We start from the raw sequence: 20,206 nt of genomic DNA, 5'->3' as shown, positions 1-20,206 counted from the left end.
TGATGACTCCGAATCTGACTCCGAAACTGAATTTGTGTTGAAGCCTGTGGTGAGTGGCAACAAACTGTTTTGCCTGGATTCCTTGCGCTACCCGAATCTGGTGGAGTTCGACACCACAAGTAATAGCTTCTCGTATACTGAGAATGTCTTGCCCAATGGCGAGGACAATTACCTCGCCGGCGCTTGGAAGTCCAAGCTCTACGTAGGGACAGTGATTGCCAGCGAGCGTAAGGTCCAGATCTTGGAGCTTGAGCGGGAACGTGGCGTGGTGCTCAGGTTGGTGAGCGAGTATGTGATTGATTTCCAGGCCAATGACGGGGTTTGGTTCATTGGTCAATCTGGGAAATACCTGAACTTTTGCGGGGAAGATTGCGACTTGATGAAGACGGAGACGACCTACTTCTCCTACGACATGGATGCCGGGACTTGGGACAAGCAAATGCACTGGGCTGCCGCGGCACCTGTGAACATAGTGCTACATTGATCGTTTGTCAAAACAATTGTACAAAGCCTTGCATTTCATGGGGGATGATCGACTATCATATCTTCCAACTCGGTCAAACAGGTCAAATCTCGTCAAATGAGAGAGACAAGCATGGCAAAGAAAAAAGAAAAAATGTTCTCACAATTGATACAAAGTTTTTGACGTTTATTTCTCGCCGAGCACTTGCTTTCTTTTCTTCACCGTCCCTTTCTCCCTTTGAAAGTTTATTTTGGTTGCCAAAAAGCGCCAGTCCCTCTCTACTTCCTGCGTTGGGGGATAGAGTTAAAACCCGAAAGCGAAGAAAAGGAGATCTTACTTGAATCTCCTCGCAACTTCTTCGTATCTTGGAACATGGACGACTGAAACGGAAAACCAAGCGCGAAGAATTTAGCTAGCTGACCAAAGCACAGTCCAGCTTACCATCTCCCCAAGAAGCCATTGTGAGCGGCGACGAAAGCAATTTACTCGCAGTGGACGTGATGTTTTCCAACGTCAATCCCTGGACAGCACTGATAAAGTCCTGGATAGGCTTCCTCTTGCCGTATGTGAGAATTTGCCTTCCAATATCTTCCGTGACAACGACCTGGATGGATCGAATAGAGCATGTCGTGAGATGTCTTTTTGGAACAAAAGATTCTCACCCGTGACTCGAGATTCATGAGAACAGCGGATATTGTTGCATTCTTGGCGCGCTCCAATTCCTCCTCCGTCACTGTTTGAAAGTTACCGATTGATTTTCTCGCAAAAACATATTGGAATTACCTTCACCAGCCGTAGCGACAGTCGTGAGCTCGTCTGTTGCCAGATCGATAAGGTTGGGCACGAAGTCGGAGGTCTACAACAAAAGCGAAATGAGAAAAATCGAGAAGACCACTATTTAGGCTCTAAATTCATACCGAAGTCGCATGAATTCCAAATATTCCGGTGTCATTGTAGATACTGTTGAAGGCAGTGAAGGACTGCACTTTGTCGTAGTGATTCAGGACACGCGTATCTGTTGACATGTCTTGTTAATCCAAAACAACGTCTGTAGTACTCACATAGACGAGAATACATCCCCTTCCCAGGTCCCCCAGACGAGAACGAGCCACCTCCTCCAAGTAGTGTCTAAAATCCGGAACAACAACAGTCAGCGTGAGAGTGAAAAAGGCAAAACACTTCCTTACTTGCAAAACAGTAACAGCGAATGAATCGTGCTCGTTGCGCCAGCCGCCGGGAACTTCGAAGGCAAGAGCAATATGTGTGGTCTAGAACATAACATTAAGCACAACGTTTCTAAGTAATAAGCTAGTACCGGTGAATCGGCAGTGCCACGCCAGTCTCCACCAATATACTCGGAAGGTCCACAATCAACACCTTTCCCAGAAGGCCAATCGGTGAGCAAAGGTTCGGCTACTGCCATGAGTTCTTCATGATCTACTCCAGAGGCAGCCAACACAATGCGACGAGGAATGAAGTTATTCTGCAGCAAACGAGTTACTGAATGTCACGAAGAAACTATAAACACTTACCCTCACGAAGTCCGTAAGAGTTGCGCCATCTAGCTTAGATAGCGCAGATTCGGAAGCCAGTAAAGGGTGTCCAATGGGGCCGCTATAACCGGCAGAATGCAGTGCCTCCAGTAGAATACTTTGAGGATTATTGAACATTTCAGCCAGCTCCGCCTTGATTTTGTCGACCTGCAAAACCATCACAACCATTCTAGAAGAAGTTACAAAAGGTAGTGGCCTTGTTACCTGTTCGTGTACTTCCCAGCCGTGGAAAGCGGGATTGCGAACACTGTCCACGAGCAATTCGACCATCTGAGGCATGTAAGTCTTGATGGTGTCTCCAGTATAGGCCATTTGTTCCCGTGTTGCCGAAGCCATGATATTTCCTCCGATTGCTTCCACTTCTCGCGTCAACCGGAAGTGCGAGCGGTTGTGTGTGGACTTGAAGGCCATGCGCTCCAACAGATGCGTGGCCCCGGAATTGGAAGCGTCTTCATGGATGCTACCAGAGTCTACGTAAATCCCGAGAGTCGCAGTTGGGCCCTGCGAGCCAAAAAGCAATCAAACAATGTGTTCTATCGAGCAGACTTTTGAGAATAGAAAAGTCCACTCACTGCTATTTGCTCCGAAGCTATCCTCACACCGTTGTTGAGCGAAGAGATTTGAGTTCCCGAAGGTTCCACAGTGTCCTCCAAGGAAGGAGGCAAATTTACCTCCGGTAAAGCCTCGTAGAGAGCTGGGAGCGTTGGCAGTGGCTCACGGAAAAGCCAAGACAGCCATCCTTTGCTGGGGGTTCTCAGCGCTGGAACGGCTTGGCTAAACGGCGTGGAGGCGTGAAATCCACGGGCTTGAGCCTGCGACAAGATAGATCCACAAGAATGTAGGAAATTTCCAATCAGCCCAGCAGATCAAAACCTAGAAAAGAAATGGAGCTGCGAGTGGAAGGAGAAATCCAAGAAAAAGAAGCTAGATTGATGGATTGAGAGGAATCGATGCGAGCGTACCTTGTATTGGCCCAGGCGCCGGTGAAGAGCAGCTCTCACAACCATGGCGCAAGCGCTGCCCCAGAGAAGAAGAGGAAAGAAAAAGAGAATTTAGGGCTAGGGTTAGGGCTTCAAAGATTAATGACACGTCAAAGTTTTTTGAAAATCCCGTTAGGGCTGACTAGGGCTTTTAGTGGCGGGCGGGAATGCGAGGATGATCGCCCAGCTCTGCCTCATCGTCTCGCGCCTCCTCTTCCGGGCTCTGGCGCGGCCTATCTGGATCTTCACCGACGCAGTCCTGGAATGGCCGCTCTTCATCCATTTGCTGGTAATCGCCAGTGCCGTGTGGATCGCCGGCTTCGCGGGCTTCAATTTCCTCGTCTCGATCCTCCTCTCGGTGCTCTACCTCCACAGCGTCGACAGCGTCCAGAAATCCCGCCTGAGAACGCAGCTCCAGTTCCAGATCGATCACGAGAGTATTCGGGGCGTCCAGGTCTCGGATAGCGAGACTGTGACTTGGTTTAATATCTTGCTCCAGGAAGGCTGGCCGACCTTTCTGGAGCGGTACCTCGCCAGGAACATCATCTATCTCTTGGACGTGAATCTCAACTATTACAAGCCCCGGGCAGTGAGCAAGATCCTGGTCGATCGTCTCCGCCTTGGAAACTCTCCTCCGGTTGTGCACTCGGTGAAAGTTTATCGAAACTCGAGCGCTGGCGAGCACGCTGTGATCGAGATGGATCTCTCGTTTGTGGCCGACGAAGACATGCAGTTGGAACTCATGGCTTGTCTCAAGAAGGTGTCGGTCGGGTTTGGATTTGCGGGCAAGCTCTACGGGACCAACTTGAGGATCGAAGGGAAGCTCAAGCTCGGGTTTAAGTTTGTGGCTTACTATCCTTACGTTGGTCAGCTCTCCATCGCTTTTGTGACGGCACCGTTGCTGGGATTGAGTGTCAGGCCGCTCTCGTCGAGCAGTGTGGATGTTACTGACTTGCCGCTAATCGCTTCCTGGGTGGTACGTTGCTAGCTCTTGAAAGTGATTGATTTCTTCGTTGGTCCTTTTTCAGAGCAAAGCTGTTCAAGCAGCTATCGAGACGTGCATGGTGGAGCCTTACCCTTTGGTTCTTGACATGATACGGTTGTTTGGAGCCGAGTATGATCTCGACATTGATAAAGATGGCGTCAGGCTTCTCCCTGGTAAAAATCTTTGTTTTTCATATATGACTGATGAAACGTGAGCAGCGAGTCTTCATGAGATCAAGGAAGCCGCATTCGCGATACTGGAGATTTTGGAAGGCAAAGACTTGGAAGCCAAAGACAGATCGGGTATGTCGCATCAATTCATTTTTCTATATTGCTACATCCACAATTTTTTGTACAGTACAGGCTACTCTGATCCATACGTGAAGATAAAAATGGGCAAGCTAAAGTTTACGACTTCTGTGAAGAAGCAGACGCTCAATCCCTCATGGCACGAGCTATTCCGGGTGAGGATAATCAGCTGGAATTTGCCTTCCAAGATCCATTTCCGTGTTCGGGACCGAGACAAGTTTGGGAAAGACGATGAGCTCGTAAGTCTTTTCTTTTTCTAGCTCGGAGATTAATCTTCATGGTGTTCTTGTGATCGATCCCAGGGGTGGTACGAGCTCGACTTGATACACTTACGAGGTGGAGACAGGCACGACATGTGGTTAAAGCTGCGAGACGTAAGGAAAGGCTTGCTTCACGTAGCCATTTCCATTCTCGAGCCTCCCTCGAAGATAGTCCAGGCAGCAGCAGGCGTTGGATCTCTAGCAAACAGCTCCACGACGCTTAAGGTGGCTCCGGCTCTGGAAGGCTACCTGGTTAAGCCGGGACTGATGGAAGCTCTCCATCTCGGTGACGTTTTGGATGCTCCAATGGCTCCAGCAGCACTCGTGGACAAGCCGGCTGCTAGTGTAGAGGACTGGAAGCTCGACGCAGTGGATCAAGGCAAGAGCATAGTCGATCTCGGGGAGTCGTCTCTCTCACAGGGAACAGTAGTGAGGTGCCAGAAGAGGCTTCTCGGAGGCTTGTACAAGAAACTCCAGCGGCGGCAAAGCCGAGATCGAGAACGAGCAAGACCAGTTGCTCGTCGCTACCGCGAGCAACGCATCGGAAACACTGATGCAAGAGCGGCTAAAGCAGGTCCGAATCGTGGAGACGCTCTAGTGAAGCTAGCCAAATCTCTTTCACAAATTTCCTTCTAGATCCAAGTAAGTTCCTGGATCAACAACAAAGTTTTTCTAAAGGTTTTCGCAATCCAAGTGATATTCCCGAGTGGATTTGACAAGAACAAGTGGTATACACGTAAGGATTTGGTGGAATGTTGCATCGCCCACGATCCTCACATGCGACAGGATTGATTTTCTTAAAAGTATGGCAACTGTGAAGATTGAAACTGTTCTTGAAAAACCATTCTACGAGCATGGGGCCACACCAGGCATGAATTTTGCGCTTTTTCTACGATTCAGTGCTCGGCACGATCCATGATCGTGGAGTATGGCCGTGAGCCGTCGATTCGATGCGTCCGGTGGCGTGGCAAGATTGCAGCCGCTCGATTGTGTTCTAGTCAGTGGAGTTCCTCGTGCCTTCTTCTTTCGTAAAATATATTCTTCGCCTCCTTCGCGAGGATGGGATGTAAATTCCATTCTTTGTACAAACGCAAGAGGGCGAATCATCGCAGCTTTGGCGGAAGGCTTGGTCAGCGATTGTGGCGAGCAGCAAGACGATCGAGGTCAAAGGGCGGGAGTTCTTGCCTTGGGCGATTCAATGGCCGCGATTGCTCGTTCTTGGTAGCTCTCTCTGGCAACACTGGCACTAGCATTTCTTCGTACATCTTTTCACTGTGGCTTTGGCGGTGTTCGCTACGAAACATGTGAGTAGAGTTTGTTTTCTCTGTTGGTGAAAAACTATTTTTTATTTTTTATTTCTTGCGGCTGATTCATAGCATGGATTCTTATCGATGGAATGAAATGTAGATGGGACCTCGCACGGATCTCCACAAAAACTTTAGAGCAGGAGTGATGTGAAAGCATCTTCTTCGATCACTGCTCACTTTTCTCCAGGCGATAAACAATTGTGTGGTGCGTTGTTTCTTTGGTTCTTGGTTGTGAAGTTTTGTGATCGTTCTTTCTTTCCAGTCACACGATGCGGGACGAAGATCCCGATCAAGCCACCAAGGTGGTGATCGAGATGGCCAACGACGATGGAGTTTCAGTGTCTAGCGATCGTCCTCTCCATCGCACCGAGTCCATTGCTTCGGGTGGAGGCGAGAAGAGATCCACTGTGGTCACGGCCATCAAAGTTAAGACTGCTTTCACTCGTCTCGCCAGCACTGTCAGGAATCACAACTCTCCAAAGGCCACCAAGTTTGATCGAGCGAAGCAAGCAAAGTTTTCCAGGACAAAGTCCAATGCCCTCCAGGGACTTCGTTTCCTTACCGGGAAGAACAAGAAGAAAGTGTCGTGGCTCGACATCGAAAGGAGATTCACGGTGCTTGCAGTGGATGGAAGCCTTTCTCGTGAAAAATTCGGTGAATGCATAGGTGAAGTTCCAATGTTTTCTATCTTCCTTTTTCTTTTCTTCTTCAATCTTCTGACTATCAAGCTTTTGTGTTCTTTGCTTTCAGGAATGGAGACCTCGGAATTTGCTCAAGCGCTCTTCGATGCGCTCGTCTCCAGCAAGAAACTCGAGAACCAGAAAAGCATTTCCAAAGAAGTTCTTCACGCCTTCTGGCTGCAAATGAGCGACGATAGCTTCGACTCTCGTATGCAAATTTTCTTCCAGATGTAAGTTCTCGATTGTGATCAAGATGCAGTGATTTCGAATCGTTTCCTCGTTTCTCAGGTTCGACAGAAACGCAGACGGACATATATCAGAAGAAGAAGTCAAAGAGGTGATTGATTGAGAGTGAGTGACAACCATCTTGCTCTTCTCTTAACTCTTTTTTTTTTTTCCTTGGTGCGGCACAATCGTGTAGATTATCATGCTTAGTGCGGCAACCAACAAGCTTGCCAAGCTCAAGGCACAAGCCGACGAGTTCGCCGCGTTAATTATGGAAGAGTTGGATCCTGACAAGAATGGCTTCATTGAGGTAAATATTTCCACGATGCCATGATCGAGCTTCATAGTTTTCCTTGTCCACTTTTCTTTTTCCTGGCAGCTTTCGCAGCTCGAAGCTTTGATGAGAGTTCCGGAGCCAGCGCATGCCAAAGACTCTTTCCTCAACTACAGCACAACCATCTCTCGGAATCTCGTCGCCGTCAAGCGGAAAAAGCACACTCCACTTCTCTCCTTTTGGAAAGATTCGAAGTTCTACCTCTCCGAGAACTGGAGGTACCTCATGTTCTTCGGACTTTGGATTGCGACCATGGCGGGATTGTTCGCGTGGAAGTTTTTCGTGTACAAGCAGCGAGCAGCTTTTGAAGTCATGGGATATTGTCTGTGCGTCGCAAAAGGTGCTGCCGAGACTCTCAAGCTCAACATGGCACTCGTGCTTTTCCCGGTCTGTAGAAACACCATCACCTGGTTTCGTTCGACCTTCGTCGGCAACATCGTCCCTTTCAACGACAACCTCAAGTTTCATATGGTACGTACAACCTTTGATCTTTTGCTTTCGTCTTCTTCTTCTGATAGTTCTTTTTCGTCCAGATGATTGCGTCTGGTGTTGCAATTGGAACTGTGATTCACGCTGGAGTCCACTTGGCCTGCGACTTCCCGAGAATTACTAGCTCGTCTGACGAGCTCTTCATGCGCACCCTCGGCAAAAGTTTTCACTACAAGAGACAAACGTACGTTGATCTGCTAAAGTCAGTGGCTGGGGTTACTGGGATCGCGAGCGTGCTGCTCATGGCTTTTATATTCCTGCTAGCGACGCCATGGTTCAGGCGAGGCCAGGTAAAGCCACTGTGGCCTTTGCACAGGCTAAGCGGATTCAACGCCTTTTGGTACTCGCACCATTTGTTTATCTTTGTCTACGTCCTGCTCATTGTCCACTCGCTCTTCATTTATTTGGCACATGGATGGTGGCAGAAAACGGTTCGTAAGTGGCTCCTTTGGTCTTTGAGACTTGTTTTTCCACTGACGAGTTTTCTCTTTTCTCTCGTTTTGGTTTCCTGCACAGACTTGGATGTATGTCGCGATTCCAGTGGCTTTATATGCCTCCGAGCGATTGGTACGAGCCATCCGTGCGGGATTGTATACAGTTCGTGTAGTCAAGGTCTGGCACGAAACTTTTCTTTAGGATTTCGTTCATGGTTTTGATTGAGCAGTTTAACTACAGGCTGCTGTTTATCCTGGAAATGTCTTGGCTTTGTACATACAAAAGCCTCGCGGTTTTAAGTACAAGAGTGGCATGTATCTCTTCCTCAAGTGCCCGGCCATCTCGCATCTTCAATGGTCAGTACTACTAGTTTCTTAGCTTTTTTTTTCTTTCTTTTCTTTAGTCAGCAAGCTTTGATCTTTTCATCACAGGCATCCTTTTTCGATCACTTCTGCTCCAAGTGATGACTACTTGAGCATCCATATAAGAAGTGCCGGGGACTGGACCTCCAAAATGAAGAAAATCTTCTCAGAGGTACGTATGCTGCCATACATTTGAACTCCAACTTTGAAAGCCGTGTACAGGTTTGCCACAAACCCGAAGTTGGCAAAAGTGGCCTGCTCAGAGCTGAGTATGTGGATCATGATCTGGAGTTCCAGTCACAACCAAGGTAGGAAAAATAGATTAGAATTTTACAGAAAAGCTGTGCCTTTTTTTTTCGTCTATTGCAGGTTTCCAAAGCTACGAATTGATGGTCCCTATGGTGCTCCAGCACAAGATTACATGAAGTATGATGTGCTGCTGCTCGTTGGTCTTGGCATTGGAGCAACACCTTTCGTAAGTATTCTGAGAGACATCTTGAATCACGTCAACAGGGATGTGGAAGTAAGTTCTTCCAAGTTACTCAAGCTACAAACTCATTCTCATTCCGTTGGGATCGCAGAACAATGGGAAGAAGAGCGGTCCTACAAAAGTTTACTTCTACTGGGTGACTAGAGAGCAGGGATCTTTCGAATGGTTTAAAGGTGTCATGAACGAGATTGCAGAGATGGATCACAAGGTCGGATTTTTCTCGCATTCTTTTGCTTAATAGTTTGCATGAACTTTGACGAGCAGAGAGTTATCGAGATGCACAACTATCTCACGAGTGTGTACGAGGAGGGCGACGCTCGATCGGCACTGATCACCATGATCCAGGCTTTGAACCTCGCCAAAAACGGAGTGGACATCCTGTCTGGGACTCGGGTACGTACGAAGATTTCTTCTAGTTCCTGTAGTTTCTAAAAACTGTCGCTCCTCTCCAGGTAAGAACACATTTTGCGAGACCAAACTGGAAGACGGTGTTTTCACGGCTCTCAGCAGTTCACAGGCATGCTAACATCGGTGAGTGATGGATTCTCAAGACAAAACTTTGGTCTAGCATCTAGAAAAGAAAAAAGGAGCCATCACTCCCGTTTTCCACGTTTTGTTCCTTGCAGGCGTATTTTACTGTGGTGCCCCAGGAGTGGCGAAAGAATTGGACGCACTGTCGCGAGAGTACACGCACCAGAACTCAACCACCTTCGATTTTCACAAGGAAAACTTCTAAGAAAAAATTTCTCCTTGCGAGGAAATATCTTGCGCTCGAGCTCTGCTCTCAATGTACAAAGGAGAGAGAAAGGGAAAAATTAGGCGCTTATAGCTAGAGCTTAATGTTTCCGTACAGAATATCGGAAAATGCGATGCTCTTGTGCTGGGCCATATTTGGCCATGCTCGTACGCATTTGCCAATGTGTTGTGCGAGACCTAGTTCTGGCGAGCTCGGCCAACAATCAGGGTTTTTTCGAGAGGAGCAGTGCGAGAGGGTTTTAGGATCGATCGGCAGCGTCGCGGCAATCCAGGTGAGCTGCCAGGTTTTCTCTTGGCGTAGATTAGGTCTTGGAGGATCCGGGGGCGCCGCGGCAGCTCGGCGGCGAAATTGCCAGAGTGTGGGGGATTCGCGATGGATTCCAGGCGCGATTCGCAGCAGTGAGAGGGGCGGCAGCTGTGTATGGATCAGAGCTGGGAGCGGCAGAGCTTCCTGAGGCAGGAAGACAACGTAGAGCTGTGGGATAGGGAGAGCAACACCAGTGATGAGGAGTCGTCCATTGGCGAGTACGAAGGCACAGATTTGACGATGATGCCCGTGAACGAGGTGGACTTGGAGGAGCTGTGCTGCGAGTTTCCCAGGGACGAGTTGGGGACCGTGCTCGATGGGCTCAACAAGTTCCCATGGACTGTCTATCCCATCCATCTCAGGAATTGCCTCTCGGCGGCTGCAAAGATCGTGAGTGGTGGCCGGGAAGAATTCGGTGGGGACTTTCGCAAGCTCCAGACTCTGTACCGGGAGGCTGTGCCGAGCGCGTTTGAGAAGTGCCTGGACGACAAGGCGATATGGAAGTGGACCAACGAGATCCACAACAACATCTTCGATGCCGTGTGTAAGCTCATGGACTTGGTATCCGTCAAGGCTCCGCAGCTGCTGCTCGACGACGTTGGTGTGGACGATGACATGCTGCCGCTGCTCAGGACGCTCGCCATTGCCTTTGACAAGCAATGCCAATTCCATCTCAAGCACAAAGAACAGGGTCTGCCACCCTCGGCCTCGTCGGTTTCTCCTCCCTGCAACTTTGCGAGGCCGATGCCCGGGACGCCGTCGAGGAAGGCCAGCAGCAACAACGACTGGCATTGTGCGAACCGCAAAGGCGCCGCTGTCAGGGACGAGAGCTGCGACTGCAACAGGTGTCGTCCTCCGGATGTCTACTGCTGGCTGGCCTATCTCTTGAACTACTTTGGCCACACGGCTTACGGGAATGGCTACCAGCATCTCCTGCGGGTGCTCAACTATCCGCAGAAGCTTTTGCCGGCGGTGATGGAAGCTCTGTTGCTTCCCATTGCGAGGTCGACGGAGTTTATCACGGACGAAGTCGCCAGCCACCTTGGCGACCCTTGCAGCAGGATTTTGAGATACGTAGAGGACCTGCTGGAGAGAGACGTGGATGCTCTTAGCGACAAGACGAAAGACGGGTCTTTTGGAGCGTTGTCGCTGATACTGAAGCACTTGCAAGTCATACTCGGTCGGAGCTCGTCGGCGGAAAAGGCTGAGAGCATGACGAGCATTGTGCAACGGAAGATGGTGGAGCGCATGCTGGGATTCAACTCGTTCAATAAGCAGCTGAGCGCGGTTCGGGAGATCAACAAGCTCCTAGAGAACGCTCGAGCGATAGCTCCAAGGTTCGTGTTGTTTTCTAGTTCTTACGTTAAAGCTTGATGTTTCGATTGATACGTTGCAGGGATAAGTCGCGGTCCGTTAATGCAACAATTCAGTGGCTCGAGCGAAACAATATTTTGCGGCATGTCCTTAGGTCCCATCTCCACCACAAACAATACGTAGACCAGGTGAGTTTTACACTTGTTGTGGCTGCGTTTGAGTTTACCTTTATTTAACAATGAAACAGGTAGAAAAGATTATGAGGTTTTTGCTCCAAGAGCGTCGCCTTTCAGAAGAGCATATTGATGCTATCTGGGCAGCCACTGAAAAGCCGGACCAATTTGAAACGGTAAGTTTGATGTTGTTTGTACCCTCCGGAAGATTACGCTCTGTATTATTGGCAGGTCAAAGCAAATATCTTTGATCTTCTCGCCGATCTTGCTTGGTCATTTTCAGCCGAGCAGCTGGATAGTCTATTTGGTCGCTTCGAGCGCAGCCAGGTACTTCATATCTCTCTTTTCTAGTGTGTCACTTTTATGTGTGACAGGGGCGCTCGCCGTCAGATATCGTGAAGATCCTCTCTTTAGTTAAAAAACTCGCCCGGAGTGACACAAAGGGAGTTATGGCCCAAAGGTGCGTGTTAGTAAGTTTGGTTTCTTATGTTTATGTTTTATTTAGGCTGCTGGAGCTACTCTGGAATATGATGCACTCTGGAGAAGCACCTGCGGAAGTTCTTGACTCAGGAGCTCTCACCGAAATTCTCGGCCACTATGACTCGGTGAACTGTGCTAGTAAAGATGTGGGTCAGAGAGGCTTTTCCTTTTGGCAGTAAGATTTAGTGGCACTTGCTGTTAGTTAGTCTCCTGTGTTCCTGTCTGATTCTGGGTTTTCACCGCCGATTTTAACATGTATTTTCGCTTTGCAGGAATACATTTCGAAATGCCTGAAAAATGTAGAGCATGGAATCTCGGTGATTCCGTCTTTACGTCTACTTCGTGAAATCATACTTTTAGATAACGAGAAGCCATTTTACCAGGTAAGCGTTTTTTGTGGTTTTTTTATTCTCTCGTAACGATATCCACAGGATGAGGTTTCTCGTCAAATGCGCCTTCAAAAGCTCATAAAAGACGATTGTTTTTTACTCATGGTAAATATTGAAGGTTTTTATGATTTAGTTTCTCAAACTTGCTATTCAGGTTGTGAAGAGTTTGGAACAGTACATGGCCCACGCTCGATTGATGTGCTCTGAGAAGTTAGTGGTGGCAAAGCCGTCAGAGAAGACTGCAGCACCCTATTCCATTGCAGATTGTCGGTACACCCATGATCAACACGTGAAGGAGCGCTTGGAATTCATATTGTTCTCAATACAGGTATATTTTGCACTGCTCCTTTGCGGTTTAATGGTTGGTACAGGCAGGCGATGTTAGTTTGCCTTGGGATGCTATGGAGAGGCTGTGGAACTGCATGATTGAGTCGTCTGTGTTCGATGCTGACAAGGAGAGGGGGTTCCAATGGCTGTGCGATGCTCTTGAAAAAACCCCGTGCTTGTCCTTCGACGCAATGCTCAACATTCTCACAAAGAAACTTACCTGCATGGACCCTTGTTCTCTTTCGGAAATTGCCTGGAGGTAAGCTGCATGCAAGATGGTTGACACTCTTCATGTATTTTACATAGGTGCTTTATGAGGCTGTTTCTGTGGGTGAATCTTTTCGAGAAGAAACTTGTGCGAATAAGAATCGATGAAGGGACTGAGACGCACGACTTGCAGCTGATTGGAATGTCCTACATGTGGCAAGCTGCTCTTTCGTCACCTGTCAATAGCATTGCGGAACAGAGCATAAGTATGTTGCGGGACATCCATACTCACCTCTCAGACAGCCTGCGGCAAAATTTGGTTCAAATACGCCAGTGCTTTATCAACGAGTGCCTGCGTAACTTGACTGCGGCCCTTGAGAATGGACACAGGAATACGGAGGCAACAGATAGTAACAGCATCAGTATGGTTGATGGGAACGTAGATGTCCCGGACGTGGAAAATTTTACCGAGTCGATAGAAAGTGAGGCAGACAAGCCGTGCACTGTGAATTTTGAAAAGGATCCGTACAAAGTCGAGCGCTGCCTACGGATACTAAGAGTAAGCCTTCCTTTCCGTTTTTATGTTCTTTCGATACTAATACTTAACCGTTTAAATTTTCAGGAGTTTATTATAAAATGTGAAGGATCCTGCCCTCGTAAAGTTCCTGCGCATGGTGCTTCATTTCAAGGACGACCGCTTACTTTGGGGGTATTTGTTCAAAATGTGTGGTAAAGTTGTAGAAAACGCGATGTTTTTCTGTAGGTTAGCACGGCAAATAAGCAGTCGACACGTTTTGACATTCTCGTTCATGCAAACGAGTACCTTGGTTCGTTCCGAGCAAAGGTAAGATTTATTTTAATATTTGTGGTTTATTTCACCGCTCTATAGGTGGCTGAGAGGCTTGAATGTCCCGTTTCTCGTGTGCGTTTGATGCACGCAAACAAAGAACTTAAGCAAGATTCACAGGTATGCTTTGCCGCTATAGTTGTTTCTGTTGGCTAGAAGGATGCATGGCAGGTGTTGCGGCAGCTGGGCTTAACCGATGGTCAGCCCCTGACTGCGTCGGTATGTTAGCTTGCTTGTGATTCCTTTTACTGATATTCTTGCAGGTTAATATCGTGGACCTTGTTGAAGAGGAGATGGATGAGCTGCAGCTACCGGGACTTCTGATATCAAAGAGTCCTCAGGTACACGTCACACCCACCCTATTGTCTCTTGTGCATTCTGATTATCAATTTTGCAGGTCTACGATATCCTTTTCAGACTTGCCGAGGCGGGTCACGGTGGTGTTCGGGAGGTTAGTCAGCATCGTACATTTCATGTTTTTAACGGAAATTTAAATGTCAGGAAGCAAACTATCTCCTTTCATTGCTGCCAACACATCCTGGAATCCTCAGTGAATTTCAGGTAAACGTTTCTTGTTTTTGCGTTGTCCGAACAAATTATTCATGACACGCGGGACAGAATTTACACAAGAAGCCAGTGGCCAAAGCAAAAGAGTTTCTTACTTTGCAATTTGGAGCCCACTGTCGACTCCTGTATACACTTCAGGTATAGATACGAAATTTTACGGGATTTTGATTTGTTTTCTTTTTTCACAGATAGTGGACGGCTTGCTTATGCCCGTCAATCGAAATGTCGAAAATCAGCGTTTTAGAAATGACTTTATTCGATTTGGAGGCTTTCGGTAAGTTGTGTCTACCAATTGTTTATCATGACATAACAAACGAGTTCCAGGCATTTAATGACGGTTTTCGAACCTGGTGCGATGATGGGGGTTGATAGTCAGACACGGCGTGGCTGTTACACTAGCGCCCTACGTATTTTAAAGCTTTTGGTGAGTAAGAAATTGTGTTCACAAATCCTTATTAGTTCCGAAATGTTCAGTTGTCAGAAACACAAACTACTTCTCTTTCCGACAACACTCGAATCATCGGGTATGTATTTTCAGTACCAGACAGGGAGCGATTTCTGATGTTTTTAAATATGCAGAGGAGATACAGTCGAAGAATCTGAAAGTGGGAGCACCATCTCTGTTAACGACGACGTCAACGTTGAAAAAGTAACCAGAGTAGTTTTCCGACAATGACGTATATGTAAACCTTTTCTTTGAGCAGCTGGAAGTGATCGACATGTCAGTAGTCGCAGGTGCTCTAAAGCGACTTACTTGGGGGACTGCACTAGGCCAAATATCTATGCTAGCCAATTCTGCGCCTTTGGCTAGCCAATTCTGCGCCTTTGGCGGAGATTTTGAAGGGTCGAAGGTCTGAAAAGGTGACCAATGTCTAATTTTATGTGCTGACCCTGCTATACTGACTCTAGACGTTATTCTTGCAGAAGTTTGAAAACAGTGGGGACTTCTTGAACCAGGACGATCGATACCTCTGCCTTGAAGCGCTGGAACTTCTTGTAAGTTTTTCTCTTTTATTTCTTTCTCTCTCTAAATCATACTTCTTACCAGGTGACATGCCTGCTGTCACATAAATCATTACTTGGAACTTTCTTTTCATCTCCCGACGTTGGCAGGTTTATTGTGGTACGTATTTTGTCTCTTTTTCTACTTGTATCAACTTATTTCTTCTTAGGATATGGTTTTACATTCACCTGACGAGTTTGTCAGATACCAGGCAGCGTCCAGCTTTCTGAGATTGAGGTGAAAGATGTTTTTTGTTCAGAATGTTGTAACAGCTATGATTTCTTCAGCAAAGAATCGGGAAAACATCCTATCGTTCGTCGGCATCTTATGGCCGCCCTCATTGACACGAAGGCGGAAGCTAACACCGAGCCGAAGCGCTGTTTACCAGTAAGTCCAAGTGACGTTAACGTAGCGACTGAGCTGTTTTGTTTCAGTTTTTGGAGCTCTTGGGGCAGCTCTTTTATCGCATCAGTGGGCCTGAAGAGCATGCAATGGGGGAGCAGCAGCTTCTGGAAGAGCTTTCTTGGCTTAGATGTGCACCCGAGGCCACTGATGACGATGACAGGGTGGGTTATTTTATTGTGATCGCAACTCTCTCTCATCTGTTTTCTCTGCACAGCTTCTTGAAGGACACTTATTTTTAGTAAAAGTGTTGATAGAAGTTCTTGATCGACGTCTTATTGGCTCGAGCAAGTTGCCTCAGGGGACCGGCCTAGTGCAAGAGGTACTAAATTTCTGCTTGTCGGACCAGGAGAACGCTAACAGTGATAATGTGCAGCTGGTTGAGAGTTTCTTATTTCTAGAATCGGCAATGCTATGGAAAATCGACGATGACAGCTGCGACAGGCTCGATGACAGAGTCCTGCAGTCGAGGTGCGGGACTCGTCGTAGTCGCGAAAAGGCTTTTCAGCTGCTGACTTGCCTGGCCACCCACTGCATTGACAACTTGAAGGAAATAGTGGATCTGCTGGTGAAACTTCATTTCTCATCCGATATTCACGAATGGGAGCACTTGCCTTCGTATGGTCGAAAAGCTCTCAGTGGCTACGTCGGGCTGAAGAACGCCGGAGCCACCTGCTATATGAACTCGGTCTTCCAGCAGTTATACATGCAACCGGATGTTCGGCGGACAGTTTTAGAATGTAAGGAGTGCGACGACATGGAGAAGGCAGACTCAGTTTTTTTTCAGCTGCAAACCATGTTTGGGGCTCTTCTTGGCAGTAGTTTGGACCATTATACTCCTCAGGGATTTTGGGATGCGTACCGGGACTACGATGGGATGCCGATCAATCTTCGGGAACACCAAGATGCTTTTGAGTTTTTCAACCGCTTATACGATGCTGTTGATGATACATTAAAAGCGACACACCAAGAGACAACGCTGACGAAAATCTTCGGCGGCATTTTTGTCCAGCAGGTATGCTCAATTGTGCCTGTATGTCCTGGGATCATGACATTTTGTTTGTATCTTTTTCTTTCTTTTTCCCCAGGTGATTAGTCGCGGGTGTAACCATTGCAGCGAAAGAGACGAACCGTTTGCAGCGATCAGCGTGGATGTGAAGAACAAAAGAGATTTGCTCGAATCTCTGGATTCTTTTGTGCGAGGGGACTTGCTCGAGGCTGACAACGCATATTACTGTGATGAATGTGGCCGGAAGGTTGACGCACTCAAGCGGGTATGCGTGAAGTCTCTTCCGCAGACTCTTGTGATTCACCTGAAGCGTTTCGACTTCGACTACGAGACCATGCAACGGTTGAAGCTCAAGGACAGATTCGAGTTTCCGATGCATCTCGACATGAAAGCTTTTACGGTGGAAGGATTGGCCCTCCGTGACAGCATGAGTCAAGAAAGCTCGAGCCCAGCCACTACAAGCAATGGTGGTACTGATGGAAGTATCTGCAACGAGAATGGGGGCCTGAACTCCAAACCGGACTCTTACTATCAGTATGACTTGGTGGGTGTAGTTGTACATTCGGGGACCGCATTTGCTGGACATTATTATTCGTATATTAAAGAGAGGCAAGGGGATATTGAGAGGTTGGTACTACGATTCTTGGATCCTCGCTTCTAACTTGCACCTGTGCATTCCAGGTGGATTGCCTTTGACGATAAACGAGTGGAACCGTATGACGTAAACGATCTCGAGAAGGATTGTTTCGGTGGAAAATACAGCGTGGACGTGTATGATAATTTTTTAAAAACCATGTCGCCACAGGTACACAATTTGGGTGTCGTTTCAGTTGCTAAGTTTTGTCTCCTGTCTAGGACTTCGATCGACCGAACAGTGCGTACATGTTGTTGTACGAAAGGTCCCGTAATTACGTATGTATCTTGGCTTTGTTCTTTTCGACAATAACGTCCTCTTTGCAGGCTCCGATGGACTCGCCAGCAACGACATCTCACACAAAAGGTAGTTAGTTGTGTTCATGGATTCACGAATTATTTTGCTGTGTAATGTATCAGGTGAAGGCGATCAAGTAATGAAGGATAAGTCGATTATGGATCGACTATTTACAGGGTATTTACTAGTTTTCATTGTCGGTACATTTTGAAGTTCTTTTTGTTTTTTTTGTAGGCGCCTAAGAATGCCAAGCTCAATACATCGAAGCGTTCGAAAAGAAAATCTAAGGTTAGGCTGTGGGATCTATTCTTAACTTTGCGGACTCTAATGACGTATGGGCTTTCAGATTTGTACACGAGAATCATCTCTTGGATAAGGATTATTTTAAGTTTCTTTACAGTTTGGTGGAGGCTAACTCGGATGTAATTGAGGGAAGGTGCGTTTTCCGGTCTTCCAATGTCTGTTATAAACTATCGTCTGCAGGACTCCTCGGTATGTTGGTGGACCTGACGACAGCCGAGACAGGAAGGGTGAGACAAGTGGACGTAAAGCCGATTTAGCGGCCAAGGACTTGAATGCTAGCGATTTTGCAGAGCATAGTATCAGGATAGCTTTAGAATTTTTGTTTAGAGTATATTTGAGAACGCACGGGAGCCTTCGTGAAGACTTTCATCAATGGAAGGTAGTGGTATGATTTCGTCAATACCGTTTCTTGCATTGTTTCTAATCATTTGCTCTGTAGGTAACGATCTGGAAGCTCCTGGATCACAATATAATCGCCTGTCGATGTTTTCTCAACACGCTGGTGGAGAGACCGCAATGGGTGCAGGATTTCCTCCTTCGGTGTCCCGTTGAAGAAGTTCGACAGGTATGACGCTTTTGTTTCATCCTTTGTAAGTTTTCCTGATATCGTTCCATTTAACAGGCTTTTGCTGCTCTTCTCGTCCATGCTCTAAAGACGGCCGTAAATATTTATCAAGGGAACGTGTTTTATGTGGACAATTGTGGTAGACAGCAAGACGCTTTGCATGTCGACGCCATGGTTGACACGCTGGTAATACTGCTGAGAGAAGCCGCGTCACCGAAGTCATATCTCCAACAGGTTTACAGCTCAATTCTCTTATAGTTGAGACTGCAACTAAAGTCTGTTGCAGTATTTCCAAGTTCTTTTGGACTACGTAAAACTGGGTCCCTATCCACGCCTACATTTGCTTCGGAAAGCTGTTGTGGGTCATTTGGTGCGTTTCTTCTGTCTTTTGAGATTCTCTGGCATTTGCTAGACACCAAATGCTTTACGCAGGTGACATTTGCAACTAAATTCCAAATAGCAAAACAAGATGCGGTGTACCTCCACACGGCCGTCTCTTTGCTTGTGAGGAGCTGCGATGCTAGTAAACTTTATGGTAAGCTGATTGCTCTAAAGTTGTCCAGATTGTCTGACGCTAAATTATGACAGACGAACCGGAAGTCGACAAGAAGTCGGACACCGAAACGAAGCCCTGTCAATCGAACCCTCAACAGTTTTGCTCCTTGTGTTTGATTCCAAAGGATGCGGCCGAAGGTGTCTTTAGGCACCGAATGTACACTTCAATTTTGGTATGTGGCGCTGCGTACTCTTGTCTGGAAGGCTTAGTTGTTTTTCTTTCCTGTCTACCAGATCAAGACATGTCCAGAACAGGAGGAAGTTATTAGACTCGTGGAATTTTGTTCCTGGCGTAATGAAACGTTTAGTGTGGTAAGTTGTTGCTCGTTCGTATGTTGGAAGCCGAACTAACTGTGACTCCGTGCAGGCCGTGTTGCAAGATGTAATGGAGGCCCTTCATCACGCTGTAAATAGTGAAGCATTGAAACCTATTCTATCACTGGCGTACAGACTTTTGCAACTTGGAGATAGCTTGCAAGCGGTAAAGCTAAAGCTGATTTGTCACAGAGAACTGATCCAGCTGATGTTTTTATTCCCAACAGACGAGACAAGAGGTTCTTCTCCTCGGTTACGAGAGTTTCCCCAATGGAGTTCTGGACCTTCTAGTCAGCAAGGTACGAAACCAAAAGCTCCAGAGTGAATCTGACGTGTGTGTGTGTGTGTGTGTGTGCAGGCAGTAGCGGTCCACAAGAGGTACTGCCTGATCAAATTCATTGTCAAGCTGGTCGATTTGTTCCCCGCGTCCCGTGTGCACGTCCTAAGTCGGAAGCAGGACTGGAGGCGAGCCGTGGATTGGCTGCAACAGGAGCTCCACGGGATTGGGCTGAGCGGCAGCATTGCGCCGGTGTCCAACGAGGACCTCTCCAATGGCTATCTGATGAGGACGAGCACCGCGGAATGGACCTTGACATCGGCTCGCAAGCTGCTAAGTTGCTAGAGGATACAAATATCCCCATCTTCTTCTTTGTGTATTATATTACCACAGGAAAAAAAAAGAAACTATCTTCTTCAGGGCAGCCCCACGGCTAATTTCCCCGCGTGAATACGAAGAACATGGATTGTCCTTGCATTTTAAAACAGATTAGTTGAACAGCTCGCTCTTGCTTCTGTCTCACAGCTCTTGGTTTCGTTCATTGTCTCTGGCGCGGCTCTTGCTCTCTTGCTTCGTTCACCACGGCTCCTGGCGCAGCAGAGATGGAT

At 47.4% G+C, this 20,206-nt stretch overlaps 4 protein-coding genes across 4 annotated transcripts; 3 read left to right on the top strand and 1 right to left on the bottom strand.

Moving 5' to 3' along the window:
• Positions 1–546: 546 nt before the first annotated feature.
• LOC9651797 (mitochondrial-processing peptidase subunit alpha) lies at positions 547–3,084 on the bottom strand. The gene is made up of 13 exons (XM_002987612.2): positions 2,979–3,084; positions 2,589–2,828; positions 2,221–2,517; positions 1,996–2,163; positions 1,779–1,946; positions 1,651–1,731; positions 1,525–1,591; positions 1,381–1,478; positions 1,247–1,319; positions 1,126–1,196; positions 905–1,067; positions 801–843; positions 547–748 (listed from the first exon to the last, which is right to left on the bottom strand). The coding sequence occupies exons 1-13, from the start codon at positions 3,021–3,023 to the stop codon at positions 742–744; spliced, it is 1,521 nt and encodes a 506-aa protein (XP_002987658.2). The 5' UTR covers positions 3,024–3,084; the 3' UTR covers positions 547–741.
• Positions 3,085–3,171: 87 nt separating this feature from the next.
• On the top strand, positions 3,172–5,185 carry LOC9651796 (C2 domain-containing protein At1g53590). Its single transcript, XM_002987681.1, has 5 exons — positions 3,172–3,972; positions 4,025–4,154; positions 4,200–4,283; positions 4,344–4,528; positions 4,592–5,185. Exons 1-5 carry the CDS (start codon positions 3,172–3,174, stop codon positions 5,183–5,185), a joined length of 1,794 nt encoding a protein of 597 aa, XP_002987727.1.
• Positions 5,186–5,640: 455 nt separating this feature from the next.
• Positions 5,641–9,777, top strand: LOC9651795 (respiratory burst oxidase homolog protein A). The gene is made up of 17 exons (XM_024661585.1): positions 5,641–5,853; positions 5,957–6,061; positions 6,119–6,522; positions 6,607–6,766; positions 6,825–6,873; positions 6,958–7,071; positions 7,141–7,566; positions 7,629–8,015; positions 8,101–8,196; positions 8,260–8,375; positions 8,451–8,553; positions 8,604–8,689; positions 8,751–8,904; positions 8,963–9,079; positions 9,136–9,264; positions 9,324–9,402; positions 9,498–9,777. Exons 3-17 carry the CDS (start codon positions 6,126–6,128, stop codon positions 9,605–9,607), a joined length of 2,523 nt encoding a protein of 840 aa, XP_024517353.1. The 5' UTR covers positions 5,641–5,853; positions 5,957–6,061; positions 6,119–6,125; the 3' UTR covers positions 9,608–9,777.
• A 29-nt stretch (positions 9,778–9,806) lies between these two features.
• On the top strand, positions 9,807–19,023 carry LOC9651794 (probable ubiquitin carboxyl-terminal hydrolase FAF-X). Its single transcript, XM_024661526.1, has 37 exons — positions 9,807–11,271; positions 11,331–11,436; positions 11,496–11,597; positions 11,653–11,748; positions 11,796–11,881; positions 11,927–12,047; positions 12,174–12,284; positions 12,333–12,395; positions 12,445–12,618; positions 12,662–12,876; positions 12,924–13,383; positions 13,447–13,533; positions 13,588–13,668; positions 13,714–13,791; positions 13,843–13,890; positions 13,935–14,012; positions 14,069–14,122; positions 14,173–14,232; positions 14,290–14,376; positions 14,427–14,512; positions 14,563–14,662; positions 14,713–14,762; positions 14,818–14,887; positions 14,943–15,089; positions 15,163–15,234; positions 15,446–15,628; positions 15,676–15,807; positions 15,945–16,658; positions 16,732–17,279; positions 17,334–17,457; positions 17,706–17,719; positions 17,930–18,019; positions 18,067–18,182; positions 18,326–18,426; positions 18,509–18,637; positions 18,738–18,821; positions 19,015–19,023. The coding sequence occupies exons 1-37, from the start codon at positions 10,049–10,051 to the stop codon at positions 19,021–19,023; spliced, it is 6,099 nt and encodes a 2,032-aa protein (XP_024517294.1). The 5' UTR covers positions 9,807–10,048.
• The last annotated feature ends 1,183 nt before the right edge of the window (positions 19,024–20,206 follow it).

Source organism: Selaginella moellendorffii, unplaced genomic scaffold, assembly GCF_000143415.4.
Source record: "Selaginella moellendorffii unplaced genomic scaffold, v1.0 SELMOscaffold_83, whole genome shotgun sequence".
Lineage (NCBI taxonomy): Eukaryota > Viridiplantae > Streptophyta > Lycopodiopsida > Selaginellales > Selaginellaceae > Selaginella > Selaginella moellendorffii.
This window is presented reverse-complemented; position numbering and strand designations above follow the sequence as displayed.